Source organism: Strix uralensis, chromosome 23 (assembly GCF_047716275.1).
Source record: "Strix uralensis isolate ZFMK-TIS-50842 chromosome 23, bStrUra1, whole genome shotgun sequence".
NCBI lineage: Eukaryota > Metazoa > Chordata > Aves > Strigiformes > Strigidae > Strix > Strix uralensis.
In genome coordinates, this window is record NC_133994.1 from 8,714,185 (window position 1) to 8,737,518 (window position 23,334).

A 23,334-nucleotide genomic window follows, 5' to 3' on the forward strand; every position below is an offset into this window, starting at 1 on the left:
CTTCCCTGACGTGCTGTCTCCTGCTCTTGGATAGAAGATGCCTCTGCAAATCCTGAATAGTCTCCCCGTGATGCCTGTCACTTGATACAAATATTTGCTGCAAACACACCGTTTTTTCCTATGAAGCATCATGATGGAAACCCCACTGTAGTTACGAGGGGGAAGCAGAGCTGTGACCTTCCAATGAAATGCCACTTAAACCACACCCGCTGCTGAGCGTTTGCCCGGTGTGATTGGGTTTGCTCTTCCTTCAGAGCTGTGGCTGACAAAGGGAAGTGTAGGGCCAGGGCAGATGAAGGATGCAGCTGCCTGCAGGTCTGCTGTTGAATACACACCTTGCACAGAGCTCATCCTGCTGAGGAGGCAGCTGACTCCTAGCAGTCCCCTCTCAGGACCATTCTTGCTAATAATCCTGTAATTAACATGTTTCTGTAACAAGACTGCTCTTGACTGGGTAAAGATGGAGAGAGGGTTGTTGCAGCTGGGCTGGGTGAAGGACAGAGCCAAGGCAAAATCTTGTACGTGGAAATAATGTAGGCTGCCTGTGTGTGAAGAACAATGTGGGGTTTACCTGAATGCCTCCTGCTTCGTGGTGCCAGAGTCCCCTGGCAGGTAGACAGGCCTGTAATTACCTGACTCGTACCACTTTTCCTGCAGGTGTTTAGAGGAATGAGACTTACTAAAGGAAAATGTGTTCTTGCATGATCAAAACACATTATAAGCTTAATGGTCGTTGTTTCTAATCAAACACAACTTCTCTGCAGTTCTTATACTGAGCACCTTTATTTCTGTGTTTTTAAAACCAGATGGAAGATACATTGGAGAGCTATTTTCCAGGAAGACAGTTTCTCTAAACCAGACTGTTTACTCTCCCCAGATGATGTCATTGCTGTCCGTATTTGTGAACTAGAAACTGTTGATTAAGCACTCCATTGTTTGGGGTAGCATCACACTTGTTTTACAGAATCATTAGAATCACAGCAGTGTTACAGGTTAATAGGTTAATTGCTCTTGTTACTCTGTTTACTGGGACGTGTAGCCTTTCTTATTCTCAAATGACCTGTAACGTACTTGTTTCACTCTTAAACTGAAGGTCCAGGCATGTTCCTGTCTGTTACAGAAATGAGTGCAGCTTTTAGCTAGACTGCTGAAGCATAACTGATTTTTTTCTGATGCATCCTTGCTAATGCAAAAAGCCAGGGGACAAACATGCATCTTTGTGTAGTCGTCTCTAATATATACTTGGGGAAATGCTGTCTCTGTTCTGGTAGAAGGCATGGCACGTACAAACACTCTCACCCCTAGAACTGAAGTGCAAAATATTAATGACAACCAAGCGTTAGCAAATCCTTGATGCTGCTTTGTGTGTGCAGGCTGGAGGGGAGCAGAGATCTGGTAACTTGATAGTGGCTCAAAAGAGGGGGACATGGGGAAGTAACCTGGTACTCTGGTAAAGTGAGTCAAGCATTTCTTTGGGCAAAGCTGAGCCCAGAGGCTCTAAAAGGACGATGCCAAGGAGATCACAGGTTTTAAGAAAAAAGTAGCAAACCCATAGAGTTCCCAGTCCTAGCTGAGACAACTGTGGGATTTTCACAAGGATTTGGGATAACTCTGCTTGAAATGTTCTCTTCAAATACAAGGTATGATTACCAAACCCCTTCTAATCAAGATAGGTTGAAAGTGAAAATCCTACACACTGGTGTCGAGGGGTATGTGGCAGCATGCTTTCTGGTGGTGATTTATTAACATCTCTTTCTGCGCAAGGATGAGTTTGATCACATTCATCAGACATTAGAAGATGAACAACAACAGCATGAATCCACGCAGCTTACTGGAGAGGCACTGAATAAGGTAATACATTTGCATGTTTTCTTGCTGATGATGTGACACATAGTTGAGATTTCAAGCAATGGGTCTGTTCTTGAGCGCGCTGTGAGGTTTTTTACTGTTTTCAGCTGATGGGGATGCAAGTGAGCTCTGAGCTTCAGGCTGTGCAACCACATCAGGCTGGTGCTACGTGTGAGTTAATTGCTTCTGCTGAGAGCCAGGGTGAACAGCTCACCAGCTTTGGGCCAGGGCTGGCTTGTAAGCACTCACCAGCCTTTAATGATAAGTTAAAGAAATTATATTGGAGATGAGTGGACCAAAGTCAAGGGGGTGAGAAATAGCTCTTTTTATATCAGCTGAAATGACTTTTCTGCAGCATCACAAGTCAGTGGGAGCAATGTCTTTCTCCTGCATTCTAGGATCAAGTGCAGACTGGAGGAGGAGGTTAGCAGTGCAGGCTGGCTAGGAACTAGCTCCCACAACAGCCGTGGCACCACAAATGTGCAGAATTGGCTTGTCCTTGGAGCAAACTCTCATGGGGTGTGGTGGAGTCCTCTGCTTGGAAAACCTCATACATTATGTGTTTGAAAATGTATCTTAATTAATGGCATTGTGTCAGGCAGGGAAAACCAGAGCCTTGTGTAGGGAAACAGCCACACTGTGCTGTTCAACAGCTGTGTTCTAGCTTGTGCCCAAGGTGAAGAGGGTTATCCACTGTGTGTCTGTCTCCTGCCTCTGCAGTGGCTTTCCCAAGCTCCTCACCTGCTTTCTGTCTGTGTTTCCACCCTGTTCTGGCAGCCCAGGAGTGGTGCAGAGGGGGGGACCTGCCTTGTGATTGCATCGTGGGGAGGGTTATCTCATTTCTGTTGGAGCATTAGCCCTCGTGTTTCAGTCCTACAGGGAAGAGCTGGAGAGGGAACAAGCGTCACGTGCACAAATTGAACAAGAGCTGGATGAGGCCACACAAAGGTTGCTGGCGGCCCAGGAAGAGATCCAGAGGTTGACAGACGAGCTGGATGCACAAAGAAAGGAGCAGAACAAAATCCGTAAGGGCTTCTCTTGTGACTGCGTGCTGCTCCTAATTACTGGCCTGTATTTAGCCCACCCTGGTTAGTGTAAGCCTTGGACTTCTCACCCAGGGAGTTGGAGGCAGGCTGTCCTGTGTCCTCTCTGTTTGTCATGGGGAAAAATCGGTGTCAGATGTTAGCCTGGTACCTAGGAGATGGGAATGCAGTCATTAACAGTCACAAATCAATTCATTCTGAGTGGGGAAGGCTGAGACGTGGGGTTATCTGACCCGTGATTACAGCAGCAGGTTCCTGACTGACTTCCTCTCCCTGGCTTATATACAGGGAGAAGAAATTCATGCCCTGGGAGGGGATGGAGAGGAAATGATGACTTGGTCCAGAAGCAGAGTAGCTCAGTAGCCAGTGTTAGCCCATCTGGAGCACTCCTCGCTAGGTCTTCAGCTGCTGTGTTTGGGGTGCTGCCTCCTTAGGAGCTGTTAGCTGGTGCTCATAACCTCAGCTTAGCAGCAGCCTCGAGTGGCTGGTTAGATTCTCCTCGCTGCTAATATTTGCTTAACTTCCTTATTAAAAGAATTGTTGTTGACCAACCCCTAAGTATTACATTTTTTTAAAAATACTGACTGTAAAAATAAACAGTTTTCTGGAGGGAAATCAAACTACTTGATAAAGCTCCTATTGGAGTGGTTGCTAAAGCCAGGTGTTTCATTGCTACCTCCTACAGGAGATTTTCCAAGCAAAACACTGGTTTTGGGATGCATTTTCTCTGGGTTACTTACATTGTTCCAAAAACTGTGGTGCAGAATTTCAGTGGAGAACAGCAAAATGTGATGAGATAACACATTCCTGCCCTGTGTGCCTTTGCAGAGACCGACTTAAGGAGACTGGTACCACCTGGGTAGGGTTTATGTGTGAATTGCAGGTCCTGATGCTCACCTTGCAGCTCACACGCAACGCTCAGGCCTAGCTAAACCTTCTAGCCAGCCTCCAAACCCATCGTTTACAGCCTTTTAATCAAAGGCAGGGAAATGAGCACTCTGCGGGCATCTGCTTTGTGTATTGATTGATACACGTGAGTCCTGGGGATGGAGTGAGCGTGGTGTTGCAGCCTCCAAACCCTACTGCTCCTCCAGATCACGGACAGGCTGCAGCGTGCGACTCCTCTCGGTGGATCGTAGCCTGCGTGGGGGAATCTGTGTTTTATAATCTTCTTAAGTATCGAATGAATATAAGGCTTTCCAAACTGTGAGTAAGGGTTTAATGCTTGTTATGTCTGTGTGGTTTATTATGCCGTGAGTATTAGTATGCAAAATTAGTGTTACAACACCTTAGTGGCTTTCCTGATGATGGATGCCTGCATGCCTTTTCCTCCTGATGCACTTCAGAGCCAGCTGCTCTGCAAATAAATTGATTTTGTAATACAAACCTAAAATGAAATCTCTGATCTTTAGTAAAACTCCACTTAAACAGTGTATTTTGGTTCAATGATAACTTGCAGCTGCTTGCTTGCATTGAAGGGAAAATCCAGGATTGCTCCTGGCCAGTTTGTAGCCCAGTTATTGGGTTTTTGGTGATTAGAGATTTTAAATTGTGTGTCTAGCTGTCTGCTGCTTTAATTTTTTTTTTCTTGAGTTTTCCTTCAACTCTGTGTTTGATAAAGTGCATTAAAAATGTTGCAGAGTTCAGTGTTCAGAAGCACACAAATGCTCTGCCACAGCAAAACTGCCTCTTTATTATCTTTGTAGAATCAGCCTCGTGGTCAGCCCTGCCAGCGCCCGAGAGCCGGGGGGAAAGGGGGGACGAGTGGAGAGAGAGGGGTAAGTCACGCTGCTCACAAGCGGAGAAGATCCAGAATTTTATCCAGGCTTTCTGCAGTGGTAAACGGGCTTGTCAGCAAAACGAACGCTTTGGTAGAAGGTGTTCCTTGCCTTTTATTTTAGATTACAAAACTGAAAATGCAGTATCAAAATCCTTCTTTGAAACAGCGGTTTGGGCTGATGGTTGGTTTTTGTTTTTTGTTTGTTTTTTTTTTTTTTTTCCTGCTTGGGACCAAGAAAGAAGATACATTTTTTATTTTTGTCTGAATAAAAGTCAAATTTAAGCTGAAATTCCCTGTGCCCAGCGTTGAGCTGGAAGGGGAAGAATCTTTGTTCACCTCTTCTGTAAGGAAAACTGTCTTCTCACTGGTTTTAGTAGGACACTGGTGTATACTCAGACACGTTTCTGTCAGTGTGCTCCTAATACAGACAGCTTTTCCTGTTTCTTACACTTGAAATACGAGATAGTCTGCTGTAATTGGTGTGATGGTTGCACAGGTTTATTGATTCACACTTGAAGGGTTGGTATGCAAGCATAATTTTTACTGTGCTGGCCACTTCATAAATATTAATGCTAGCACAGCACTGATACATTAACTGTGATTGTGTTTCTGCTTGTAGCAAAGGATGAATTTTATGATAAAAATCAGCAATATGGCTGTTTGGGTTTTTTCAAAGCTTGCTGCAGTTGGTTGTGAAGGCCATACCTAAATATCTGAGGTGAGGCATTGTCCATGATCTGGAGGTGAACTGAATCCCTGGAATAACTTTGGAGAGACTCCTGTAATAAACACAGCACTGCTGTTGAACCTGGATCCCCAGAAAGATAAACCTCTGTGATGGGGGGAAGGGACCGTGTTCCCGTATGTGTGGGGAGCTCCCTCTGTGCTGTTGCACTCACACGCCCGTGTGTAAGGGCAAGGCAATTCCAGAAATATTCCTCATGATAGCCCCTCTCTGAGCTTGGTCAAGGGCCAAACTGGTGCTGCTGACCAGTTTTTTCTGTTCTGTACAGACAGGACTGAGCTGCAGAAGGCCATGGAGCACAACAGCAGGCTGGACAAGGAAATTCTGACGCTGCGAGCACGGGTCCAAACGCTCGACTTGGAACGAAAAGCATTCCTCGATCTGGTGAGTACCCATCTCCTGCTGCTGGATCTCCTGCTCTGCCGTGGCACCACGAGCCTCACAGGATCACTCAGGTTGGAAAAGACCTCATCACTCTCTACAGCTCCCTGAAAGGACGTGGTAGAGAGGTTGGTGCTGGTCTCTTCTCCCAGGGGATTAGTGACAGGACAAGAGGGAACGGCTTTAAACTGCAACAGGGGAGGTTCAGACTGGACATGAGGGACAAATTTTTGACAGCAAGAGTGGTCAGAGAGTGGAATAGGCTGCCCAGGGAGGGGGTGGAGTCCCCATCCCTGGGTGTGTTTAAGGGCCGTTTGGATGAGCTGTTGGGGGATGTGGGGTAGGGGAGAACTTTGTAGAGTCGGGCTGAGGGTTGGACTCGATGATCCCGAGGGGCTTTTCCAACCTGAATGATTCTGTGATTCTGTGTGATTCTGTGAGTCTGAGGCCACCCAGCTGGAGCAGCCACATGATCTCAAAGCTGAGTGGTTAATATTAATAAATCTGCAGTTTATCTACAGCAAATTTGAAGGAAATATCAGTTCTCTAAGACAGCAAGATGAACATTCACCAAAAATAAAAGCAAGTGTTTTCCTTTTGAAGGTTGAACAGCTCAAAGAGGAGATCTGTGAGTATCAGAAGAGCGAGAAGCAAGGACTTCCCTTGCCTGCGCCAGCTGAGACTGAAGAAGTCGCAGCGTCCTCGCTGCAGGTATTTTCAAGGGCTTTTTGTTTACTGTCCTAGAAAGCAAACTGAACACATAGCCCCACTCTGAATTCCAGCCCTCTGCCAGAAATGAAGACACATGGCTTGTGGTGCAGAAACGCTTCTGTTTTCCTTTCTACGTACGCGTGCGTGCTTCCTGTGCAGGTGTGACGTAGGATTTGTGCTGGGCACGATGAATATGGTGTAGTTGAGAACGGTCAGTGCGAGGTTAATGGTTGGACTAGGTGATCTTCAAGGTCTTTTCCAACCGAGATGATTCTGTGAATACACTAATGTGTAGAGCATGTCTGTTGGTGTAATCTAATACTCGCTAGTGCCTTCATATTATTATAGGTCATGGGGGGAGTTTTGCTCCTGTGGGTGGTGGAGCAGCTGATGTAGCTCATGTTTTCTGGTTGTTTTGTTTGTTTACGAGACACTCTGGTAGCTTTGGAATCACATTGTGCTAAAATTTCAGTCTTCATTATGTGCTTACTTTTCATTTTCTCTTGACACAGGGCACAAAGGATGAAGGGGGGATTGAAGGAGTCTGCGTTTCAGGCAAAGCTGGCTCCGATCGAGAAGACAGATATCAGGGTAGTGAAATGCTTCATAAAAGGTGAGCAGTGTAGAAATCCTTCATCTGTTGTATTTTCACTGTCTTGTCTGGTGCTCTGGTTGCTGGTATTCTGTCTTGCAGAATGGATTTAAGTATTGGATTCTTTAGACAACTCTTTGATACTAACTTTGTTCCTCTGCTCCCAGATTAGAAGGTTTGGAGGTAATGCAGTCCTGAGTGGGTCTGTAGCCCTTGGTATCAAGAATATGGGCTGTTTTCTGACACTGTCTCCAGTTTGTTGCTTTCCTAAGAGAACAGGGTTGGGCTTTTGTGGTTCTCTGCTGACAGAAGTGTTGGTTTTGAAACTGTTTTGCTGCTGGGAAGATTCCTCTGGATTTGGTTGCTGTCCAGGGCTTTCAAACTTAAATGTGTAAACCGGGATTTTTTAAGGGAAGTCAAAGCTTTGTTCTCCTGTGGCCTGCTCAGGAAACTGCTGCGCCTCTTCTAGAAGGTTTATGGAGGAAAGGGGATCTGATCCCATCCCTCTGACTCTTTTTTTTCCCTTCAAATGCCCAAGCCTGTTCCCCCACCTCAAGCAGCTAAGTTTGCCATTGCCTCTCTGCTGTTAGCATCCTCGTGCCTGACCAGCTTTCTCCCCAGAACTTGTTACTTGGATAGAGCCTGTTACCACTAATTAATCACTAAATCATCACCTAAGTAAGAGCAGGCACAGGTCATGCTGGATGTGAGACTTGAAATTAGCAGGACAGAAGCATTTCACAAACACATTGGCTTTTCCTCGCCAGCAGTAAGCGGTTTGGATGCGCGTCGATATGTTTGTGTGGCAGTTGCAGCCTTGGTGATGTCGGTCTCTGGTGCGTAGGTGCCGAGAGGTGATTGAAAACATCGAGGGCCGGAATTCGCAGCTTCTTCACAGGCTGAAAAAACTGGAGCAGGAACACGAGGATTTGGTTGAGCACAATGAAGAGCTGGAATCAATTCTGGGAGAGACACAGCTCCAAACCAAGCAGAAGGACCAGTTTGAGAGTGAGGTGGAGGGACTTCACCGGAAAGTAAGTACGGAATGGAAGAAATACAGTTTGGTTTTGTTTAATTCTAGCTACTTTTCTCTCTGCATATTGATTAGTAAAATAAAACAATGTTTGACCTAAACCTGCATGCTGCTTTGTTTAGTTTGACAAGAAATGCAACTAGCAAAATCTGCCGGTTTCGGGAAAGAAGGGGAAAATTCCAGCAGTGAGTAAATGATGCTTGCTTGGAGGTGCAGATTCCCCCAGTGTCACAGCAACATTGTCTTTTCAAGCTCCTGTTCCCCCTCCCTGGTGCTTGGGCAAGCAGAGTTAACTGGCTAATGGACCTCCTGCATCCCCAGGAGTGAGATCAGGCGACGCTCCTTTCCCTTTCTGTACGTGTGGGCTCTGCATCCTTCAGTTTCTTGGCTGAACTGAAGCAAAGCCTTTTTGTTTCAAATTCAAGTTGTGTCTTTTCTCTGGAGCTACTTCTTCTGAAGCTTTTATAGCTTAGAAGCTCTGATTTCCCCTGAGAGGCTGTCTTAGATGGCATCAGTGCTCCTGATGGACTTTAGTGTTGGTCTTCTGCAGGAACTGCTTTTCCATGTTGGGTGGTTGTTTTTTATGCCTGTGGTTCCTGCTGAAGAGCAAGTTCCAGGAAGCTCCAAGTCCTCTTGAGGCTCAGAAGAGAGGCAAGAGGTTTTCCTGAAGCCCAGGGGTTGTCCCTTAACCTGGCAGCCATGACAGAAGTCTAGGCTTTGACTTGAATCCCTAACCCCTCTCGAGACCTGTCCAACAGGTTTAAATGGTCAGTGTGGGACACTGATGATCCATGATCCCAGGAAAGGTCACCAGTTAAGCATGCTGGTGATAAAAGATTGTGCTTTTGGCTTTTCCCCAAGCACAGCGTCTTGGAGACCTGCCAGCCCATGAGGCAAACACCTGGGTGTGTGGGGCCAGGATCTGGACTGCCGGGGGGACATCCCTGCTGAAAATAACAAATTGGAGGGGACAGTGAGTTTCTCTTGTCACCAGTTATCTCTTGCTGCAGTATCTGCTGTTGAATGGGGCAGGCGTGGCTGGACACGTTTTTTTAAAGAGCTGCAATAAGCTAATTCATCTGGAGAAGCTCTGCTCAATCTTCATCAAGATGTGACCTTACCAGTTTCTTCCTAACTCATGTCCTGCTTGATTTTGGGCACCCTCAACCCAGGGCAATCTGGATCTTTTCCTGTTAAAGGACAAGACCACTCAGATCATCCTTTGACTTTAGGAGGTTGATGGAAAGTCTTTGCTGTTTCCACTCATTTGTGTGTGACAATCAGGGAACCTCTGGAAACTGACAGACACGAAGCATCATGTTGATTATCCAATTTACCAGAACCATGGCAGTATTAGAGATCTCCTTGCGAGACCTTCAGAGCCATCTCCATCCACGTTTTAAGCAAGGATTAGGTTATTGCTGAGGCTTCTCAGCCTGATGCTGCCTTTGTCAGTGTGGTCTTTAGCCACGAATTACTGGACGGACTCTCGATCCCTCTGGAGGTCGCTCTGTGAGGAGCACCTGCACTTAGGGGACTGGTTTGTCACTGCTTGCCCCCAGGGAAAATACCGTTTGCAGTGTTTGTGCAGCATCACTACCAGGGCACATGATCCCTTACAGACAGGGCAGCTGAAGAATTTATAGCCAGAGAGAACAGAGGAAGCCAGAAGTTGGTCTTGCTATATGGGTGAGTGAGCTTCACCCCAAAAAGGCTGGCTGAGGAGGTCTTTCTTTTGGGTGGAGTCCTGCTGCCTGCCCCAAAGCTCTTCCTTCCCTGGGCTGAGTCACCCTCTCCCCTCTGTCTGTGGTTAGGAGATGCTCTCTGCAGTGGTCCTGGATTGCCAGGCAGCAGGACCAGTCTGTATCCCTTGAGGACCTTGGATTTCTGAGGTGAGGAGGAAGGGAGCACACAGGTTTTCAGTCAGGAGCGAGCGGTGCTTGCACACGTCCATATACTTGTTCCTTGGCTCAAGAGACTCATCCCCCCTCTCTGCACCCTCCTTTCAGGGAGTTGCAGAGGGCCATGAGGTCTCCCCTCAGCCTCCTCTTCTCCACACTAAACCCCCCCAGTTCCCTCAGCCGCTCCCCATCAGACCTGTGCTCCAGACCCTGCACCAGCTCCGTTGCCCTTCTCTGGACACGCTCGAGTCATTCAATGGCCTTTTTGGAGTGAGGGGCCCAAAACTGAACCCAGTCATCGAGGGGCGGCCTCACCAGTGCTGAGCACAGGGGTAAGAGCCCTTCCCTGTCCCTGCTGGCCACGCTATTGCTGATGCACCATGACTGTGCTTTTGTATAAATCAGGGTTTATTCAGCACAGATAAAATGTTTCCCACTTTCTCACTGAACTACAATAAATACAACCCTCTGCAAATCAAACAAGATGTGTTTCCAGTTTGGAGAAATCCCTTCTTTGTTCAGTGTAGCGTTAAACAGATCCCTGGGATTGCTGCTTTGGGGGGTGCAGGGTGAACGCAGTGGGGAGCACCGAGTAGCCGAGGAGATGCAAGGCCTTGTGCCTGGCATGAGCTCGGCAGCCGCTGTAGCTGAAAAAGAGACAGAAAAGAGGCACGTGGGGCAGCGGGGGAGCGAGGGGCAGATTGCAGGATGGAAGAGGAGGTGGGTTAAACCTCAGCTAAGTCCGGCGCCTGCTCAGATGGAGGGCTGCAGAGCTGCACCCTTCATCTCCAAGGGGCTTTTGGGTGTGTTGGAGGTCCTGAGGGAAGGACTGCTCGCAGGCAGGTGTGCCTGAGGCTGGAGAAAGCAGCGCTGCTGGGTGTTTGCCAGGCTGCCCTATGTGAGAAGGACTTGGAAGTCTTTTCTGATTTGGCACACTTACAAAAATCTTGGCTGATTAGGCCACTGACTCGGAACGAAGACGCCAGGATACAATGTGAGTATTGTTCTGCTGTTGGCACAGGACTTCAATGCACAACTTCAATGCTTAAAAGTTAAAGTCTTGGAGGAAAAATAAGCAAAATGATGGAAATGTATAGCTGGGTATCCACTTCATAACCAAAGGTTGGCTGGGGGTGGGGAGGGGAGGTGTATTTTGCCTTTGAGATGCCTTCCAGAACTCCAAAGTCTTGTTGAACCCCAAACTATCATCTAGCCATGCAAGAGGAGGGGGTTTATTGCCCTCTAGCTCTTCTGTAAGAGGCCTGGGTGTTTCACCCCACCGATTTGCTTTCAACACCTAGGTTGGGTAGCATCATTTGTCTTAAAAACCAGTATTGCATCTCTTGTTTGAGATCGTTCCCTGCTGGGAGCCTTAAGAGATGCACCTCGTGCCTGAAGCCTGTCGGTGAAAGCAAAGTTTCTGAGCTTTGACATGCTGCTTTGTAACCACTTTAAATGGACTGGGATTGGCAGAGGCTGGGCGCTTTGGCTTCCCTTTGGAAAGGAATGAAAAATGATCTGTGAATAAGTGCAAAGAAAGGAGGGTGAGAAAGGCATAAGGCATCTTATGTGCTTCACCACAGGCTCATCTGTATGAGTGGAGCGATGGATGTTGCACGTATGAGCACGGTGTATGCTGTGTGCAGAGGAAGCTGGACTTCATCTGCAACAGACTTTTATCTGCTTCCAGTGTCCCCGCTTGCTTTGTGGCCTTGTTCAGTGAAAGCTCAGCTCAGGCAGCTGGGGAGGCCAGCTTGCTGCTTTTAGAAATCAGAAAACCAGCACAAACTTTCTTCAGAGCGTAAGGAGCTGAAAGGAAAGGCTGCTGAGCGCTGTGCTGGCAGGAGGCAGAGCAGAGAGGCTGTGAGTGCTGAGGTCGGATTTAGCAAAAGGGTCTGCAAGAACCACAATGGGGAGGAGAAGCTGGATTGCTCCTGACCCCCTTAAGGCCTTTAAAACTGTTCCCACGAGATTGGTGTGGGCCGCACCTCGATGACTGGGATCAGTTTTGGGCCCCTCACTCCAAAAAGGCCATTGAATGACTCGAGCGTGTCCAGAGAAGGGCAACGGAGCTGGTGCAGGGTCTAGAGCACAGGTGTGATGGGGAGCGGCTGAGGGAACTGGGGGGGTTTAGTCTGGAGAAGAGGAGGCTGAGGGGAGACCTCATGGCCCCCTACAACTCCCTGAAAGGAGGGTGCAGAGAGGGGGGATGAGTCTCTTGAGCCAAGGAACCAGCGCCAGGCCAAGAGGGAATGGCCTCAAGCTGCGCCAGGGCAGGGTCAGACTGGCTCTTAGGAAGGATTTCTTTGCAGAAGGGGTTGTTGGGCGTTGGAATGGGCTGCCCAGGGCAGGGGGGGAGTCCCCATCCCTGGAGGGGTTGAAGAGTCGGGTTGACCCAGCGCGGAGGGATCTGGTGGAGTTGGGAACAGTCAGTGTGAGGTTCATGGTTGGACTGGAGGAGCTTCAAGGTCTTTTTCCAACCTTGATGATTCTGTGAGATCCCTCACAAGGGCAGATGCCTCGGGGGAAAATGGAAATGCAGAGTGAGCACTTGTCCAGACAAACTCTTGCCTGCTGGGAGAAGCACAGAGGTCAGTGTTTTGCTGGCACAAGTCAAGAGTCCTCAGAGCCTTGCAGGAGGGAGATAAAACCTTTGGGCAGTGGAGGGACCCAGGACAAGTCCTGGTTGACAGAGTCAAACGTCTACTTGGATGAGATGAGCTGTGGGGGAGCGGGCACTGTGACAGCATGGGACAGGAGGCTGGCCTGTTATATAAATCAGGGTCTCGTGGGGTCCTCCGTGTTGGGAGAGCAGCATGTAGAAGGCCCACAAGTTGGTGGAGGCCTTGAATTTTTACCATGTGTCTGGGTCATTTCTCCCCTTTTGTGGAGCAGGGTTCTTTCATTTTCTGACTTGCCCTTGGACGGCTTCTTCAGCCTTTGAAGCTGCAGGATGAAAGATGAGCTGGAGCTAGCCCACGCTGGCGACTGTCCACGTCCCCTCCTCCTTGCTTCCAGACATGGGGCTTATTCTTTAGTAGCAGCACAAGGAGCAATTTAGTAGTAGTTGTGCATTTAATACTAGTTGTGAGTACTGGTTTGGTTTTAACTTGTGGTTTGTCTATGTTAAGATCACAAGTTTAGAAACAGAGTTACTTGAAGTGCAGAAGAACAAAACTGAGATGAGTGGGGAAGAGCAGGCATCGTCTGGAGCACAAGAGATGCGAGAGGTAAGAGGTTTTCTTTGGGAAAGAGATAATTTTGTTTAGAAACATATTAAATGAGCATCTCCTCTGAATGCCTTTTGTCACCATCTTCTGAGAACTTGTAGCCCATCAGCTTGTGCAAGACAGATGGATGTCTTTGGTGGGAAGCAGCTGACATGCTGGTATGATCTCCATGATCTCCACTGGTCAGAGAGTGGAATAGGCTGCCCAGGGAGGGGGTGGAATCCCCATCCCTGGGTGTGTTTAAGGGCCATTTGGATGAGCTGTTGGGGGATGTGGTGTAGGGGAGAACTTTGTAGAGTCAGGCTGAGGGTTGGACTCGATGATCCCAAGGGGCTTTTCCAACCTGAATGATTCTGAGATTCTGTGATAACTCATCTCTCTTATGAGATTGTCTTGCCTTCAGCACTGCAAGCTGAGGAGCTTGTTGACTCCCTGGTGAGGGTGAAGGGTTTACATGTGTAAAGGTGCTTGATTCTTGTTTAGGGCTTAGTGAAACCGAAGTAGGTGCATTTACAAGGCTGTTTGGGGCTGGCTTTGCAGTCGTTTTGTTACATGTGGGAGAGGGCCTTCCTAAGGTCCCAAGCATCTTGGGTCAGGTGGAGGCTCCAGGCCTTCAGAGATGTCCTGCCAGCCCTGGGTATAAGGTGCAGGAACCCTCTTGAGAACCATTTTTCCTATCCTTCTTTCTAGAAGACGCATTTTCTGCAGTGTGTTTCTCTTTTGCTAGAGTAAATGATGCTGTAGAAGTGACTCTTAATATTGCTTGTTCCAGATGTTGGAAAGCTGTCAGGAAACGATAGAGAAGTTGGGAAGTCATCTTGGAGAGCGGAGAGAATGGAGAAAGCAACTTGCATCTGAGCTTGAACTGTTACGAGAAGATCTGAAGGCTGAGAAGAAGGTATTGGGCAGCCAGGTACATAGAGCTCCTGCAGTGGGATTCCCTGCAGGAGACACTCGCCGTTGGATGACTCCATAAAACATCCCCAGTTGCTCCCCGAGTGCATGGCTTGACTTCTCTCGATGCATTTCTCTAGTCCAGCCTGTTTCAAAGCTTCTTTGGCAGATGTTTTTAAATCCATCTGCTTTAATGGAACTGTTTCTGACTGTAACTTATTTTCCCTTTCAGTGAATCTAACAACAAAACAGTAATTCCAACTTTGTAGCCAAAGCCCCCTTCTCTGGAGGGCAGAGTGGAAGTTTTCAGACTTAGGTATTTATTGCAGAGTTACTTGTGACCATGAGCCTTCGTCTCTCCATGTCACGACATGGCAGGGTACTTGTAGATTTGAGCCAAGAGCTCCCTGCAGAGCAACAGCACAGTCACCCATTAGCAGTGATTGCTTTTCTGAGGTTGATCAACTGGCTAATTCTGAATCTGGTTAACGTGGGTCCTCTTTAACATCAGTAGTATTCTTTCTTAACCAGAATATGGCATGTGAAGAAGTCAGAACACGTATGAGTCAGAGAAGTCTACATGAGCAGCTTGCTGGGATCCCAGCGCTGCTTTTTGTTACGTGCCCCAAGGACCTCAGTCCGCTTTGGTTGAAGGAATTTAACTGCTGGATAGACTTCTGGGGGGTTTATCTCTCCTGGGAGAGTTGCTGGTGCTCTCATCTTCCAGTTGGGCCATAGAGGAGAGAGAGAATGTGACGCCAGCACAATTGCACAAGGAACAGGCGTAGGCAGGAGAGGGGCTGAAAATGGGGCTAAAAATGTAGGAGAGCTGCAGATGTGTGGCCTGGATCAGGCAGACAAGGGGGACCTGAGGGAGACTGGCAAAGGCGGGGGTTCCCTCTGTTACAAAACCCATTTTTTAGCACTCTGAGAGGCCTTAAACCAGCTGTGAGTCACATCATTTCCTTGAACATAAATAAAAAACAGTGAAAGTCCTGAACTGTTGGCACAACTGCACATACACAAGAGTCTGACTGGAGGAACAGTGGCATCTAGAGGACAGGACTTTTGTAGTGCTGTTAAGCAACAGCTTCACCTTGTAAAAGCTCGGGATGCAGACCAACCCTTGCTGAAGAGTGGTTTAGGAAGGGGCTAGGTCAGTCTGTGAATACGCACGTGAAAAGGAATTCTCTGATTTGAGGGGTGGTGGGGAAAACAGGAGGAGTCACTCTTTAATCTTTGTATCCCAATAGTTCAATCTACTCATAGTCCAGGGACCTTTTAATCAAAATCCTACTAAGTCCCTGTAAGCTTGGTTGCAATTCAGCCACCAGTTGCCTGGTGGTTTGCCGAAGCAAAGGACTATTTTCCAACCAAAGAGATCACAAGATGAAATCCAGTGGCCTGTGTTAGACTAACAGTCTTTAAAATAGAGGACTTGGCATGTGTTTGGTGGGATTCCCAGCTTCACAGATGGGTTCATTCCCTTTCGATAGAGCAGCTGTATGGGGACAATTCGTTTACCAACGAAGTATTGGACGTTAGCTTGGTATGAAATCATTGAGTTCTCATGGGAGATACACACCTGGAGGTCAAGATTTGAGGTTGTTCAATGTTGTGTTTGTCAGGATGTCCAACACCTAGAACGGGCGAGTAAATTGGATAGTATTTTTGGTTTTGTGAATTTTAATGGTGTGCTATGAACTGATGCTATGCAAAGAGCTCTTTGCATTTGTTGGGACCTCTCTTTTTGTTTTCAAGAGGTTTTTGGACATTTGAGAGGAGGAAGCTTTTTCTGAGCTTGTAGTTTGGAGTGTATTACATCCACTAACTCCTGTTGTTTCCTCACCAGGGGTTGCCTGACTCAAAATCAGAGCTTACAAGCCATTGTAATAACTTCCTGAGTCTCCAAAGAACATCAGCAAGCAGGGATCTAATTAATGTATCCCATGAGACACTACAAAAAGATAGTGCTTTGTTAGATACAAAGGTGAGGAATGTAAAGACACCGTTGTTCTGGTGTCTGATGCAGACAGAAGCTGCTAGTGTGTGTTGCTCAAATTGATAAGTAAATTCATCTTGGTGTAGATAAGAAAACCTGGAATTGAAATATTAGTACTAGCATACAGTCAGGAAGAGCTATGGATTAAAAAGCTTTAGGAATCAAAGCAGTTGCTAGTGTTTAGTGGGCTGAGTAGTATTTTAATTTGAAGGATTTTGGTTCACCTCTGCTTAGCAGGAGATATTAGCCTAGGCAGATTCTGGTCCCGAGCCAGTCTGGGCGTTTCTGTGTCCTTATGCACTCCTTGTGCCTTCCTTTCTTGCCCCTTTTATTTTCTTGGTATCCTCTCTTCACATCTCGGGTTTTGGGTCTGCCATTGCTTGGTGTTAAGGGTTTAGGAGACGTTGAAAGCAGAGAGCAGCCATCTGCAGAAAGTTGTTTTGGGCTGACTTGGGTGGAGGATGCTCTCCATGTGCAACAGCTGAATACACACCTTGTACTCTTCCTGTTTTCCCAAGAGTTGTTAGTTTTGTAAAGAGATACAGCACATGATATAAAGTGCTGAGAACTGCAGATGGGCAACAGAAGAATGAAATCAAATAAAGAAATGTGATGTGATGATAGTTTAGACAAAGCTACGTCCCGTGCAGAAAAGAGGACTTCTTCATTTTAGCTGCAGAATCAGAAGCCATGTCTTGATGGAGTCCTCAGATTGCCTTATACTACTCAAAAGGTTTCCATGAAACCAAAGAAAATCAAAGTCGTGGTGTTTTCTGACCTTACAGGTCTCTGAACTCCTACGAGAAAAAGAACAGATTAACAAAGTCGAGCAGAAACATGAAGATCTATGTACAGATGAAAAGACATATGAAGAACAGATGGCTAAAGTAGTAATTTTGGAAGAACAGGTCAAAAACTTGAGGGATGAACAAGAACTGCTCTGGTAAACCTTAACACGGCCTGTGGTACTTTCTGCTCCTTATCTTTGCTGACTAATATTTTGTCTTTTACAAATCCCCGTAGTGCTGCTTCTGGCAAAAATGGGCACAGCAGCTTTGCATCTTCCTTACTGGGTAATCGTCCCTCTGCAGAGATTGTGGTGAATAAGCATTTCCCTTAGTGACACCATGATCAGTCAGGAGTAAACCTTTTCTGCAGCTCTTCCAGATTCTGAACGGCATAAATGAGCGCTGTCCTTAGGAAGGAGGCTGCTTCTCTTGGGGTGAGGTAGTACTTGGACTAACGCCGTCGCAGAAAGCTCCCATCGTGGGCTTGGGCTCCCTGGGGCTAAGTGCTTCCAGCAGCTGCTCATACACATCCTGCTGTGGACTTCAGTTGTCCTTGGAGGGCAGGTGTCAGCAAGCGTCAGGGTTGTAAATAAACCTCTTACAGGTCCCCTGACTCCCCTTTTTCAGCAGATCAATACAAATTTGGAGTTGGAGCATCTACGCTCAGGCTCTCATTAGTAAGTAAAAGCTTGGGTTAGATCCAGTATAGTTACAGCCAGCTCAATTACCTGGATAGCTAGGTACTCAGATAAGGTAAAACCAGGCTAAGACAGGTAGGTTAGCTTATAAGGCCATATAGTTTGGATTGAGATCAGTTGGACAGCCTGCCTGGGAGATCTGAGCCCGTACTTCCACACAGCGAGGCGTTGTGCGAGGGCTGCTGTGCTGCTTGCGAGCACAGACCCGCTCACATGGCCCCACACGAGTGTTTCCTTAGCTGGCAGTTAATAACCTACTCATGAACGACTGAGAGCTCACCCTTCGGATGCTTTTTTTTTTTTTGTGGGTCAGTGTCCAGGGAAGACTGACCCTTGCCCAGGACTGCTAAACCCGGGATTAAATCCCCTTTGGAGCCTCCCGAGATGCTTGAGCGTTGCCTTGAGTGTTTCACTGGAATCTCATATCCCAAGTTTTTCCCCTTCCGAGGGTGGTTTCCCTTGGATGTGTATAGTTATATCTCTCCTTTCCTATTTCTCCTTCAAGTTCTGAATTACTAGAAAGCAACAAGAAGAGGGAGGAGCTAGAAAAGCAGCTGAAAGAGAGCAATGAAGAAAAACGGTTGTTACTGGAAGAAATTGCCCAGCTAAAACAAGATATCCTGACTACCCGGGACCAGGGTGACAGCACACTCAGAGAGACTTTGAGGATAAATCAAGGCATGGCACACAGAGACAACAGGTTTCTCGTGTCGCAGAGCTCTGCAGGCAGTTTAGATGGGAGTGTTAAACAGGTATGGGCAGCTTTGCCATCTGCACTGTACTTTTTTTCACTAATTTAGTGTCAAAACCTAATTAAAGTGGACTGGAAGCTGGTCCTGTAGGTGTTAGCACGCAGTGGGGAGATGAGGCTGACTGATTTCCTTGGAGAAAATGTTTGGAAAGTATGAATGTCATCGTCTCCTTCTGTTGTGTTTTTGGATGTAGCGGGAGTTTGGATACACTGAACAACCCCCTTAGTGCACACGAAAGAAAGAAGTTATACAGTCCTTCAGTGCTGTTTTAAACTTTTTTGGAGCTCTTTCTCAGCTCCTTGTTGAAGTGTGGGAAATAGAGCTGGCTGGGTATTCCCACAACAGCCTTGCTCTTGCTGTAGGCAGTTGTTCCTCCTCCCTGCTCCTCCTTGGGATTTTCTGCTCCTGCACTCCAGTGCTTGAACCCCTCGAAGCAGCTGGGTTCTGCTGCAGCCCCGTGCCCGTGTCTCAGTTGCTGCTCTCCGACTGCTCTACTGGCAGGCAAGACCCCTCTGTGTCAGTACGTTTAGCTGCGTTTTAAATGCAATTTGTTCACCTTTCTTACCATGTGATCTAAAAAAGAAGGGGAGGAGCCCTGCCAAAAGGGGAAGAAATGATGAAGGGATCCAGGATGGGGAGTCTGTGAAGGAGCAAGGATTATATGCAAGAGTTTGGAAGAGAAGAGAGGACAGGGTGGCCTGTAGGCAGGAGAGGGAGTGGAAGGGGGAGGGTCAGAGTCGTGTTGATACCAAGAAGCAGCAAACATGTACAGTTAGAGCAGACCAAGACCCAAGGTTTAGAGGGAATGCTGAAAAACCTCCTGGTAGAAGCACGTGGGGAAAAAAACCCCACAAAACTGATCTTGAGGACAAATGACATTGCCAGGTCCTGCAGTGCTGGCTCAAGACTTCCCAGCTTGGGAATTTGTCTGAGGATTTATCTGAGAAGGGAAGCTTGATCTTCAGAGGCTTTCATCTGGTCCCCAGAACAGAGGGTGAAGATGCAAAGCGGGAGTGCAGATCTACAGGTGGCTGAAAGCAACGCTGGGAAAAAAGGTTTTGATATGCCAAAGGTGGGAAGAGCTTTTAGTCTGTGTACAAGGTACTTGCAAGAAGGTGGGTGAACCAAAGAGCTCAGTTACCTTCCAAAAGGTAGGGAGGCTCTGCAGAGGGATTTGGACAGGCTGGAGCGATGGGCTGAGGCCAACTGGAGGAGTTTCAATAAGGCCAAATGCCGGGTGCTGCCCTTGGGCCACAACAACCCCCAGCAGCGCTACAGGCTTGGGGAGGAGTGGCTGGAGAGCTGCCAGTCAGAGAGGGACCTGGGGGGGATGGACAGCTGGCTGAACAGGAGCCAGCAGTGTGCCCAGGTGGCCAAGAAGGCCAGTGGCATCCTGGCTTGTATCAACAATAGCGTGGCCAGCAGGGACAGGGAAGGGATCTCACCCCTGTGCTCGGCACTGGTGAGGCCGCCCCTTGATGAGTGGGTTCAGTTTTGGGCCCCTCACTCCAAAAAGGCCATTGAATGACTCGAGCGTGTCCAGAGAAGGGCAGCGGAGCTGGTGCAGGGTCTGGAGCACAGGTCTGATGGGGAGCGGCTGAGGGAACTCGGGGGGTTTAGTCTGGAGAAGAGGAGGCTGAGGGGAGACCTCATGGCCCTCTGCAACTCCCTGAAAGGAGCGTGCAGAGAGGGGGGATGAGTCTCTTGAGCCAAGGAACCAGCGCCAGGCCAAGAGGGAATGGCCTCAAGCTGCGCCAGGGCAGGGTCAGACTGGCTCTTAGGAAGGATTTCTTTGCAGAAGGGGTTGTTGGGCGTTGGAATGGGCTGCCCAGGGCAGGGGGGGAGTCCCCATCCCTGGAGGGGTTGAAGAGTCGGGTTGACCCAGTGCTGAGGGATCTGGTGGAGTTGGGAACTGTCAATGTTAGGTTAATGGTTGGACTGGATGATCTTCAAGGTCTTTTCCAACCTAAACGATTCTGTGTGATTCAGTGAAAGCCATCGCAGACCGTCGGTGACCACCTTGACAGGTTAGTTTTAATAGGGATTTGTTCTCTTGTCCAGGTTATTGCATCGAGACCTCAAGAGTTGTATTGGCTTCTCTGAGGGGATGGACAGGGTAGGGAGCAGGATATAGTGTGGGGACAGAAAAAATGCTTGCCTGGCTCTACTCATCTCCGTACTTAAATACCCTTAAATCCTACTGGTATACTTCTACTTTTCTTAATTACCAGTCTTTATTTTTCCTTGAAATTAATTTCCGTGTAACCTTTGTTGTTTTGCTGTTTGCGCAGAGTCTGTCCAATGAGAGATTCCAGCAGCAGGAGGAAAAAATGCAGCAACTGCAACAGAACTTGCGTCGAGTTCAGAACTTGTGCAGCTCAGCCGAGAGGGAGCTGAGATACGAAAGGGAGAAGAACATCGACTTACAAAAGCAAAATCTCTTGCTCCAACAGGAATGCACCAAGGTAGGAACCACAAGCAGGGAGAACTGCTTGGAAAGAGCATCACATAATTTTACAAGCTGTGGGAGGTCTGAGGTGCTGATTTCAACAGACTGGACCTCACTGACATTTGTACAGTACCTGGGCTCTCAAGCGTGCTCTGCCTCAGCTCCGTGGAAATTGCACTGCCTCCAAATAAAACACCTTGTACTTGCTCCCTCTATTTCTCTTTTGTTCTTGTTCACTCTCTGGTAATCCCGTTGCCCCTTTCCTAATCAAGACGTTTTAGATTTTTTTTTTTAGATGATACATGCTGAAGTGCAAACTTGATTTCTCCTTTTGAACCTCAGGTCAAAGCTGAGCTGAAGCAAACCCAGGCAAAACTCTCGGACACAACTGAAACATGCTCCTCTCTCTCAGCACAGTGGGAAAAAAGCCAGCAGAAGGTCAAAGAACTTGAACAAGAGCTCCTGAAGTGCTCCCAGGCTGATAAATTGCAGAGCAGCCTGCAAGAGAAACTTGCACAGGAGAAATCCAAAGTATGTGAAGCACAAAAAAAGGTAACTCATCAGTGTGAGCTAAGTTAACGGGAAGTGTGTTTTTACACCTTTTGCACAGTTTTGTGCAGCTGTAGTTCAGAAAAAACAAGCACTAGCAGCTCATGAACTGGTTCCTTGAAGACTATTTTGCTAGTCTGTTTTGAGATCACTTGGCTAAGTATTTTAGAAAAAATGTCTATTAGTGGAAGCATAATCAAGACAGTAGAAGCCAAATCTGATGGCTCAACTCCTGTCTCTAAAGCTCAGTATCTCTGAAAATACTGGTAGTAGGGCTGGCAGGTGCAGGGAGCCCCGATCACGTTCCTGCCAAGGAGATTTGCTGCTGTTTGCTATCTGATAAATGGGAGAAGTTTGTGTTTTCCGTGGTATGGATTCTGCTGTGTGGCTGCACTAATTGTTGGATTCAGTTTTGAAGTGTGCAGGATCAAATCAAGTGCAAAAGGGTTTGTTGTTAATTGATGACGTAGTGTCTGATCCAAAATCTGGTAGCCGTTGGAAAGGTTTTACTTTTAATGGACTTTGACACAAAGACACACAGAAGTACTTTTGAGTAGAAGCAAGCAAATCTTTCATTCCCATGACCCAGATACTGAGGGATCAAAGGGATCTGAATCCCTTGGATTAAGATACTGGCCTATAAATTCAGAAAGTTTAATCTGTGTCCAATTTTAATCCAAGATTTCAAAACTCCAGCAAAAGCTAAAAGATTCACAACACCAGCTCCTGCTGGCAGAGGCCCATGTTTCAGACAAGAAACTCCTGGAGGAGGAATTAAAGGAGGCCCGAGAAAATGAAGCTCGTGTGCAGCAAGAACTTCATGAGGAGCTGATGAAAAGGTACCCAGGGCTGGGTAAGGCCTGTGCTGTGTGCGGAGGGTCCATGTGTGCCGGGAAATACTGCTGTGCCAGTCTGCAGCTCCCTGCCTGGCTCTAGGTGGCTTCAAGGAGTCACTGCACCACTGGTTTTACCTCCTATCTCTCCTTTTGACCTGCCGGAGCTCCGCAGGGTCCCCTCTTTATGAGATTTAAAAGATTTTTGGAGGCTTCTGCTGCCTTGGAAAGTGCATGGCCCCTCCTGCTAGTCCAGTGATTTGTTTACCCTCTAGATTCCAGCAGGCCCCTTTCTTGTGCAGCTGGGATTGATGGTCCCAGAGACATCGTGCACCCTTTCCTGTGCCACTGGGACACGGGGACAACGAGGATGTAGTGATTTCTTTTCACAGAATGACAGAATCATTCAGGTTGGAAAAGCCCCTCGGGATCATCGAGTCCAACCCTCAGCCCGACTCTACAAAGTTCTCCCCTACATCACATCCCCCAACAGCTCATCCAAATGACCCTTAAACACACCCAGGGATGGGGACTCCACCCCCTCCCTGGGCAGCCTATTCCACTGTCTGAGAAAAGACAGTGGACACTCAATGTTGCCCAGGGCAAGCGCAGAGCAGCGTGATGTTTTTAGATCACAGCCAGCCTTGAAGTCACGGTGGCACGTCACAGGCTTGCCTCCATGTCAGTGTCTCACTGTCACACCATCTTGCTTTTAGGAAGCTCCTGGAGCAGCAGGTGGAGGAGCTGCAGCAGCAGCTCCAGCAGTCGCGGGAGATGGAGGCGTCGCTGGCCAAGATGCACGTGGAGCTGCAGGCCAAGACTCTGCACGTCCTAGAAGATGAGAAGAAAACTGATTCAAGCGAGGTGAGCTGTGGCACGGGGGGGTCCTCATCACCCCGGGGGATGCTGTGCAGGTGGCTGACGCCAGAGCAGACCACTGAGCTGTAGGGGAAGACGGGACCATCTGGGTGTGAAATCTGTATGTGGGAACTGCAGAAACAGGGTCAAATCCAGCCAGGTGCTGAGCCTTTGCAGATCCCACTGATTTGAACAGGAGCTGGAGGAATCACAGAATCATCAAGGTTGGAAAAAGACCTTGAAGCTC

The 23,334-nt window shown here is 47.8% G+C and overlaps 1 protein-coding gene across 5 annotated transcripts in view; it reads left to right on the forward strand.

Annotated features, from left to right (window-relative positions):
* The window catches only part of CCDC30 (coiled-coil domain containing 30), a 39,756-nt gene that overhangs the window by 10,380 nt on the left and 6,042 nt on the right, over positions 1–23,334 (forward strand). The window contains exons 6-21 of one of the 5 annotated variants that reach the window (XM_074892662.1): positions 1,765–1,851; positions 2,720–2,873; positions 4,598–4,669; positions 5,685–5,800; positions 6,401–6,508; positions 7,021–7,121; positions 7,945–8,134; positions 13,166–13,264; positions 14,037–14,177; positions 16,011–16,148; positions 16,946–17,103; positions 18,152–18,398; positions 20,690–20,863; positions 21,190–21,399; positions 22,078–22,235; positions 22,946–23,093. In XM_074892662.1, coding sequence (XP_074748763.1) covers positions 1,765–1,851; positions 2,720–2,873; positions 4,598–4,669; positions 5,685–5,800; positions 6,401–6,508; positions 7,021–7,121; positions 7,945–8,134; positions 13,166–13,264; positions 14,037–14,177; positions 16,011–16,148; positions 16,946–17,103; positions 18,152–18,398; positions 20,690–20,863; positions 21,190–21,399; positions 22,078–22,235; positions 22,946–23,093 — 2,301 coding nt within the window. The remainder of the gene's footprint in view (positions 1–1,764; positions 1,852–2,719; positions 2,874–4,597; positions 4,670–5,684; positions 5,801–6,400; positions 6,509–7,020; positions 7,122–7,944; positions 8,135–13,165; positions 13,265–14,036; positions 14,178–16,010; positions 16,149–16,945; positions 17,104–18,151; positions 18,399–20,689; positions 20,864–21,189; positions 21,400–22,077; positions 22,236–22,945; positions 23,094–23,334) is intronic. The other 4 variants (XM_074892663.1, XM_074892664.1, XM_074892665.1 and 1 more) reach the window with 4 other exon arrangements.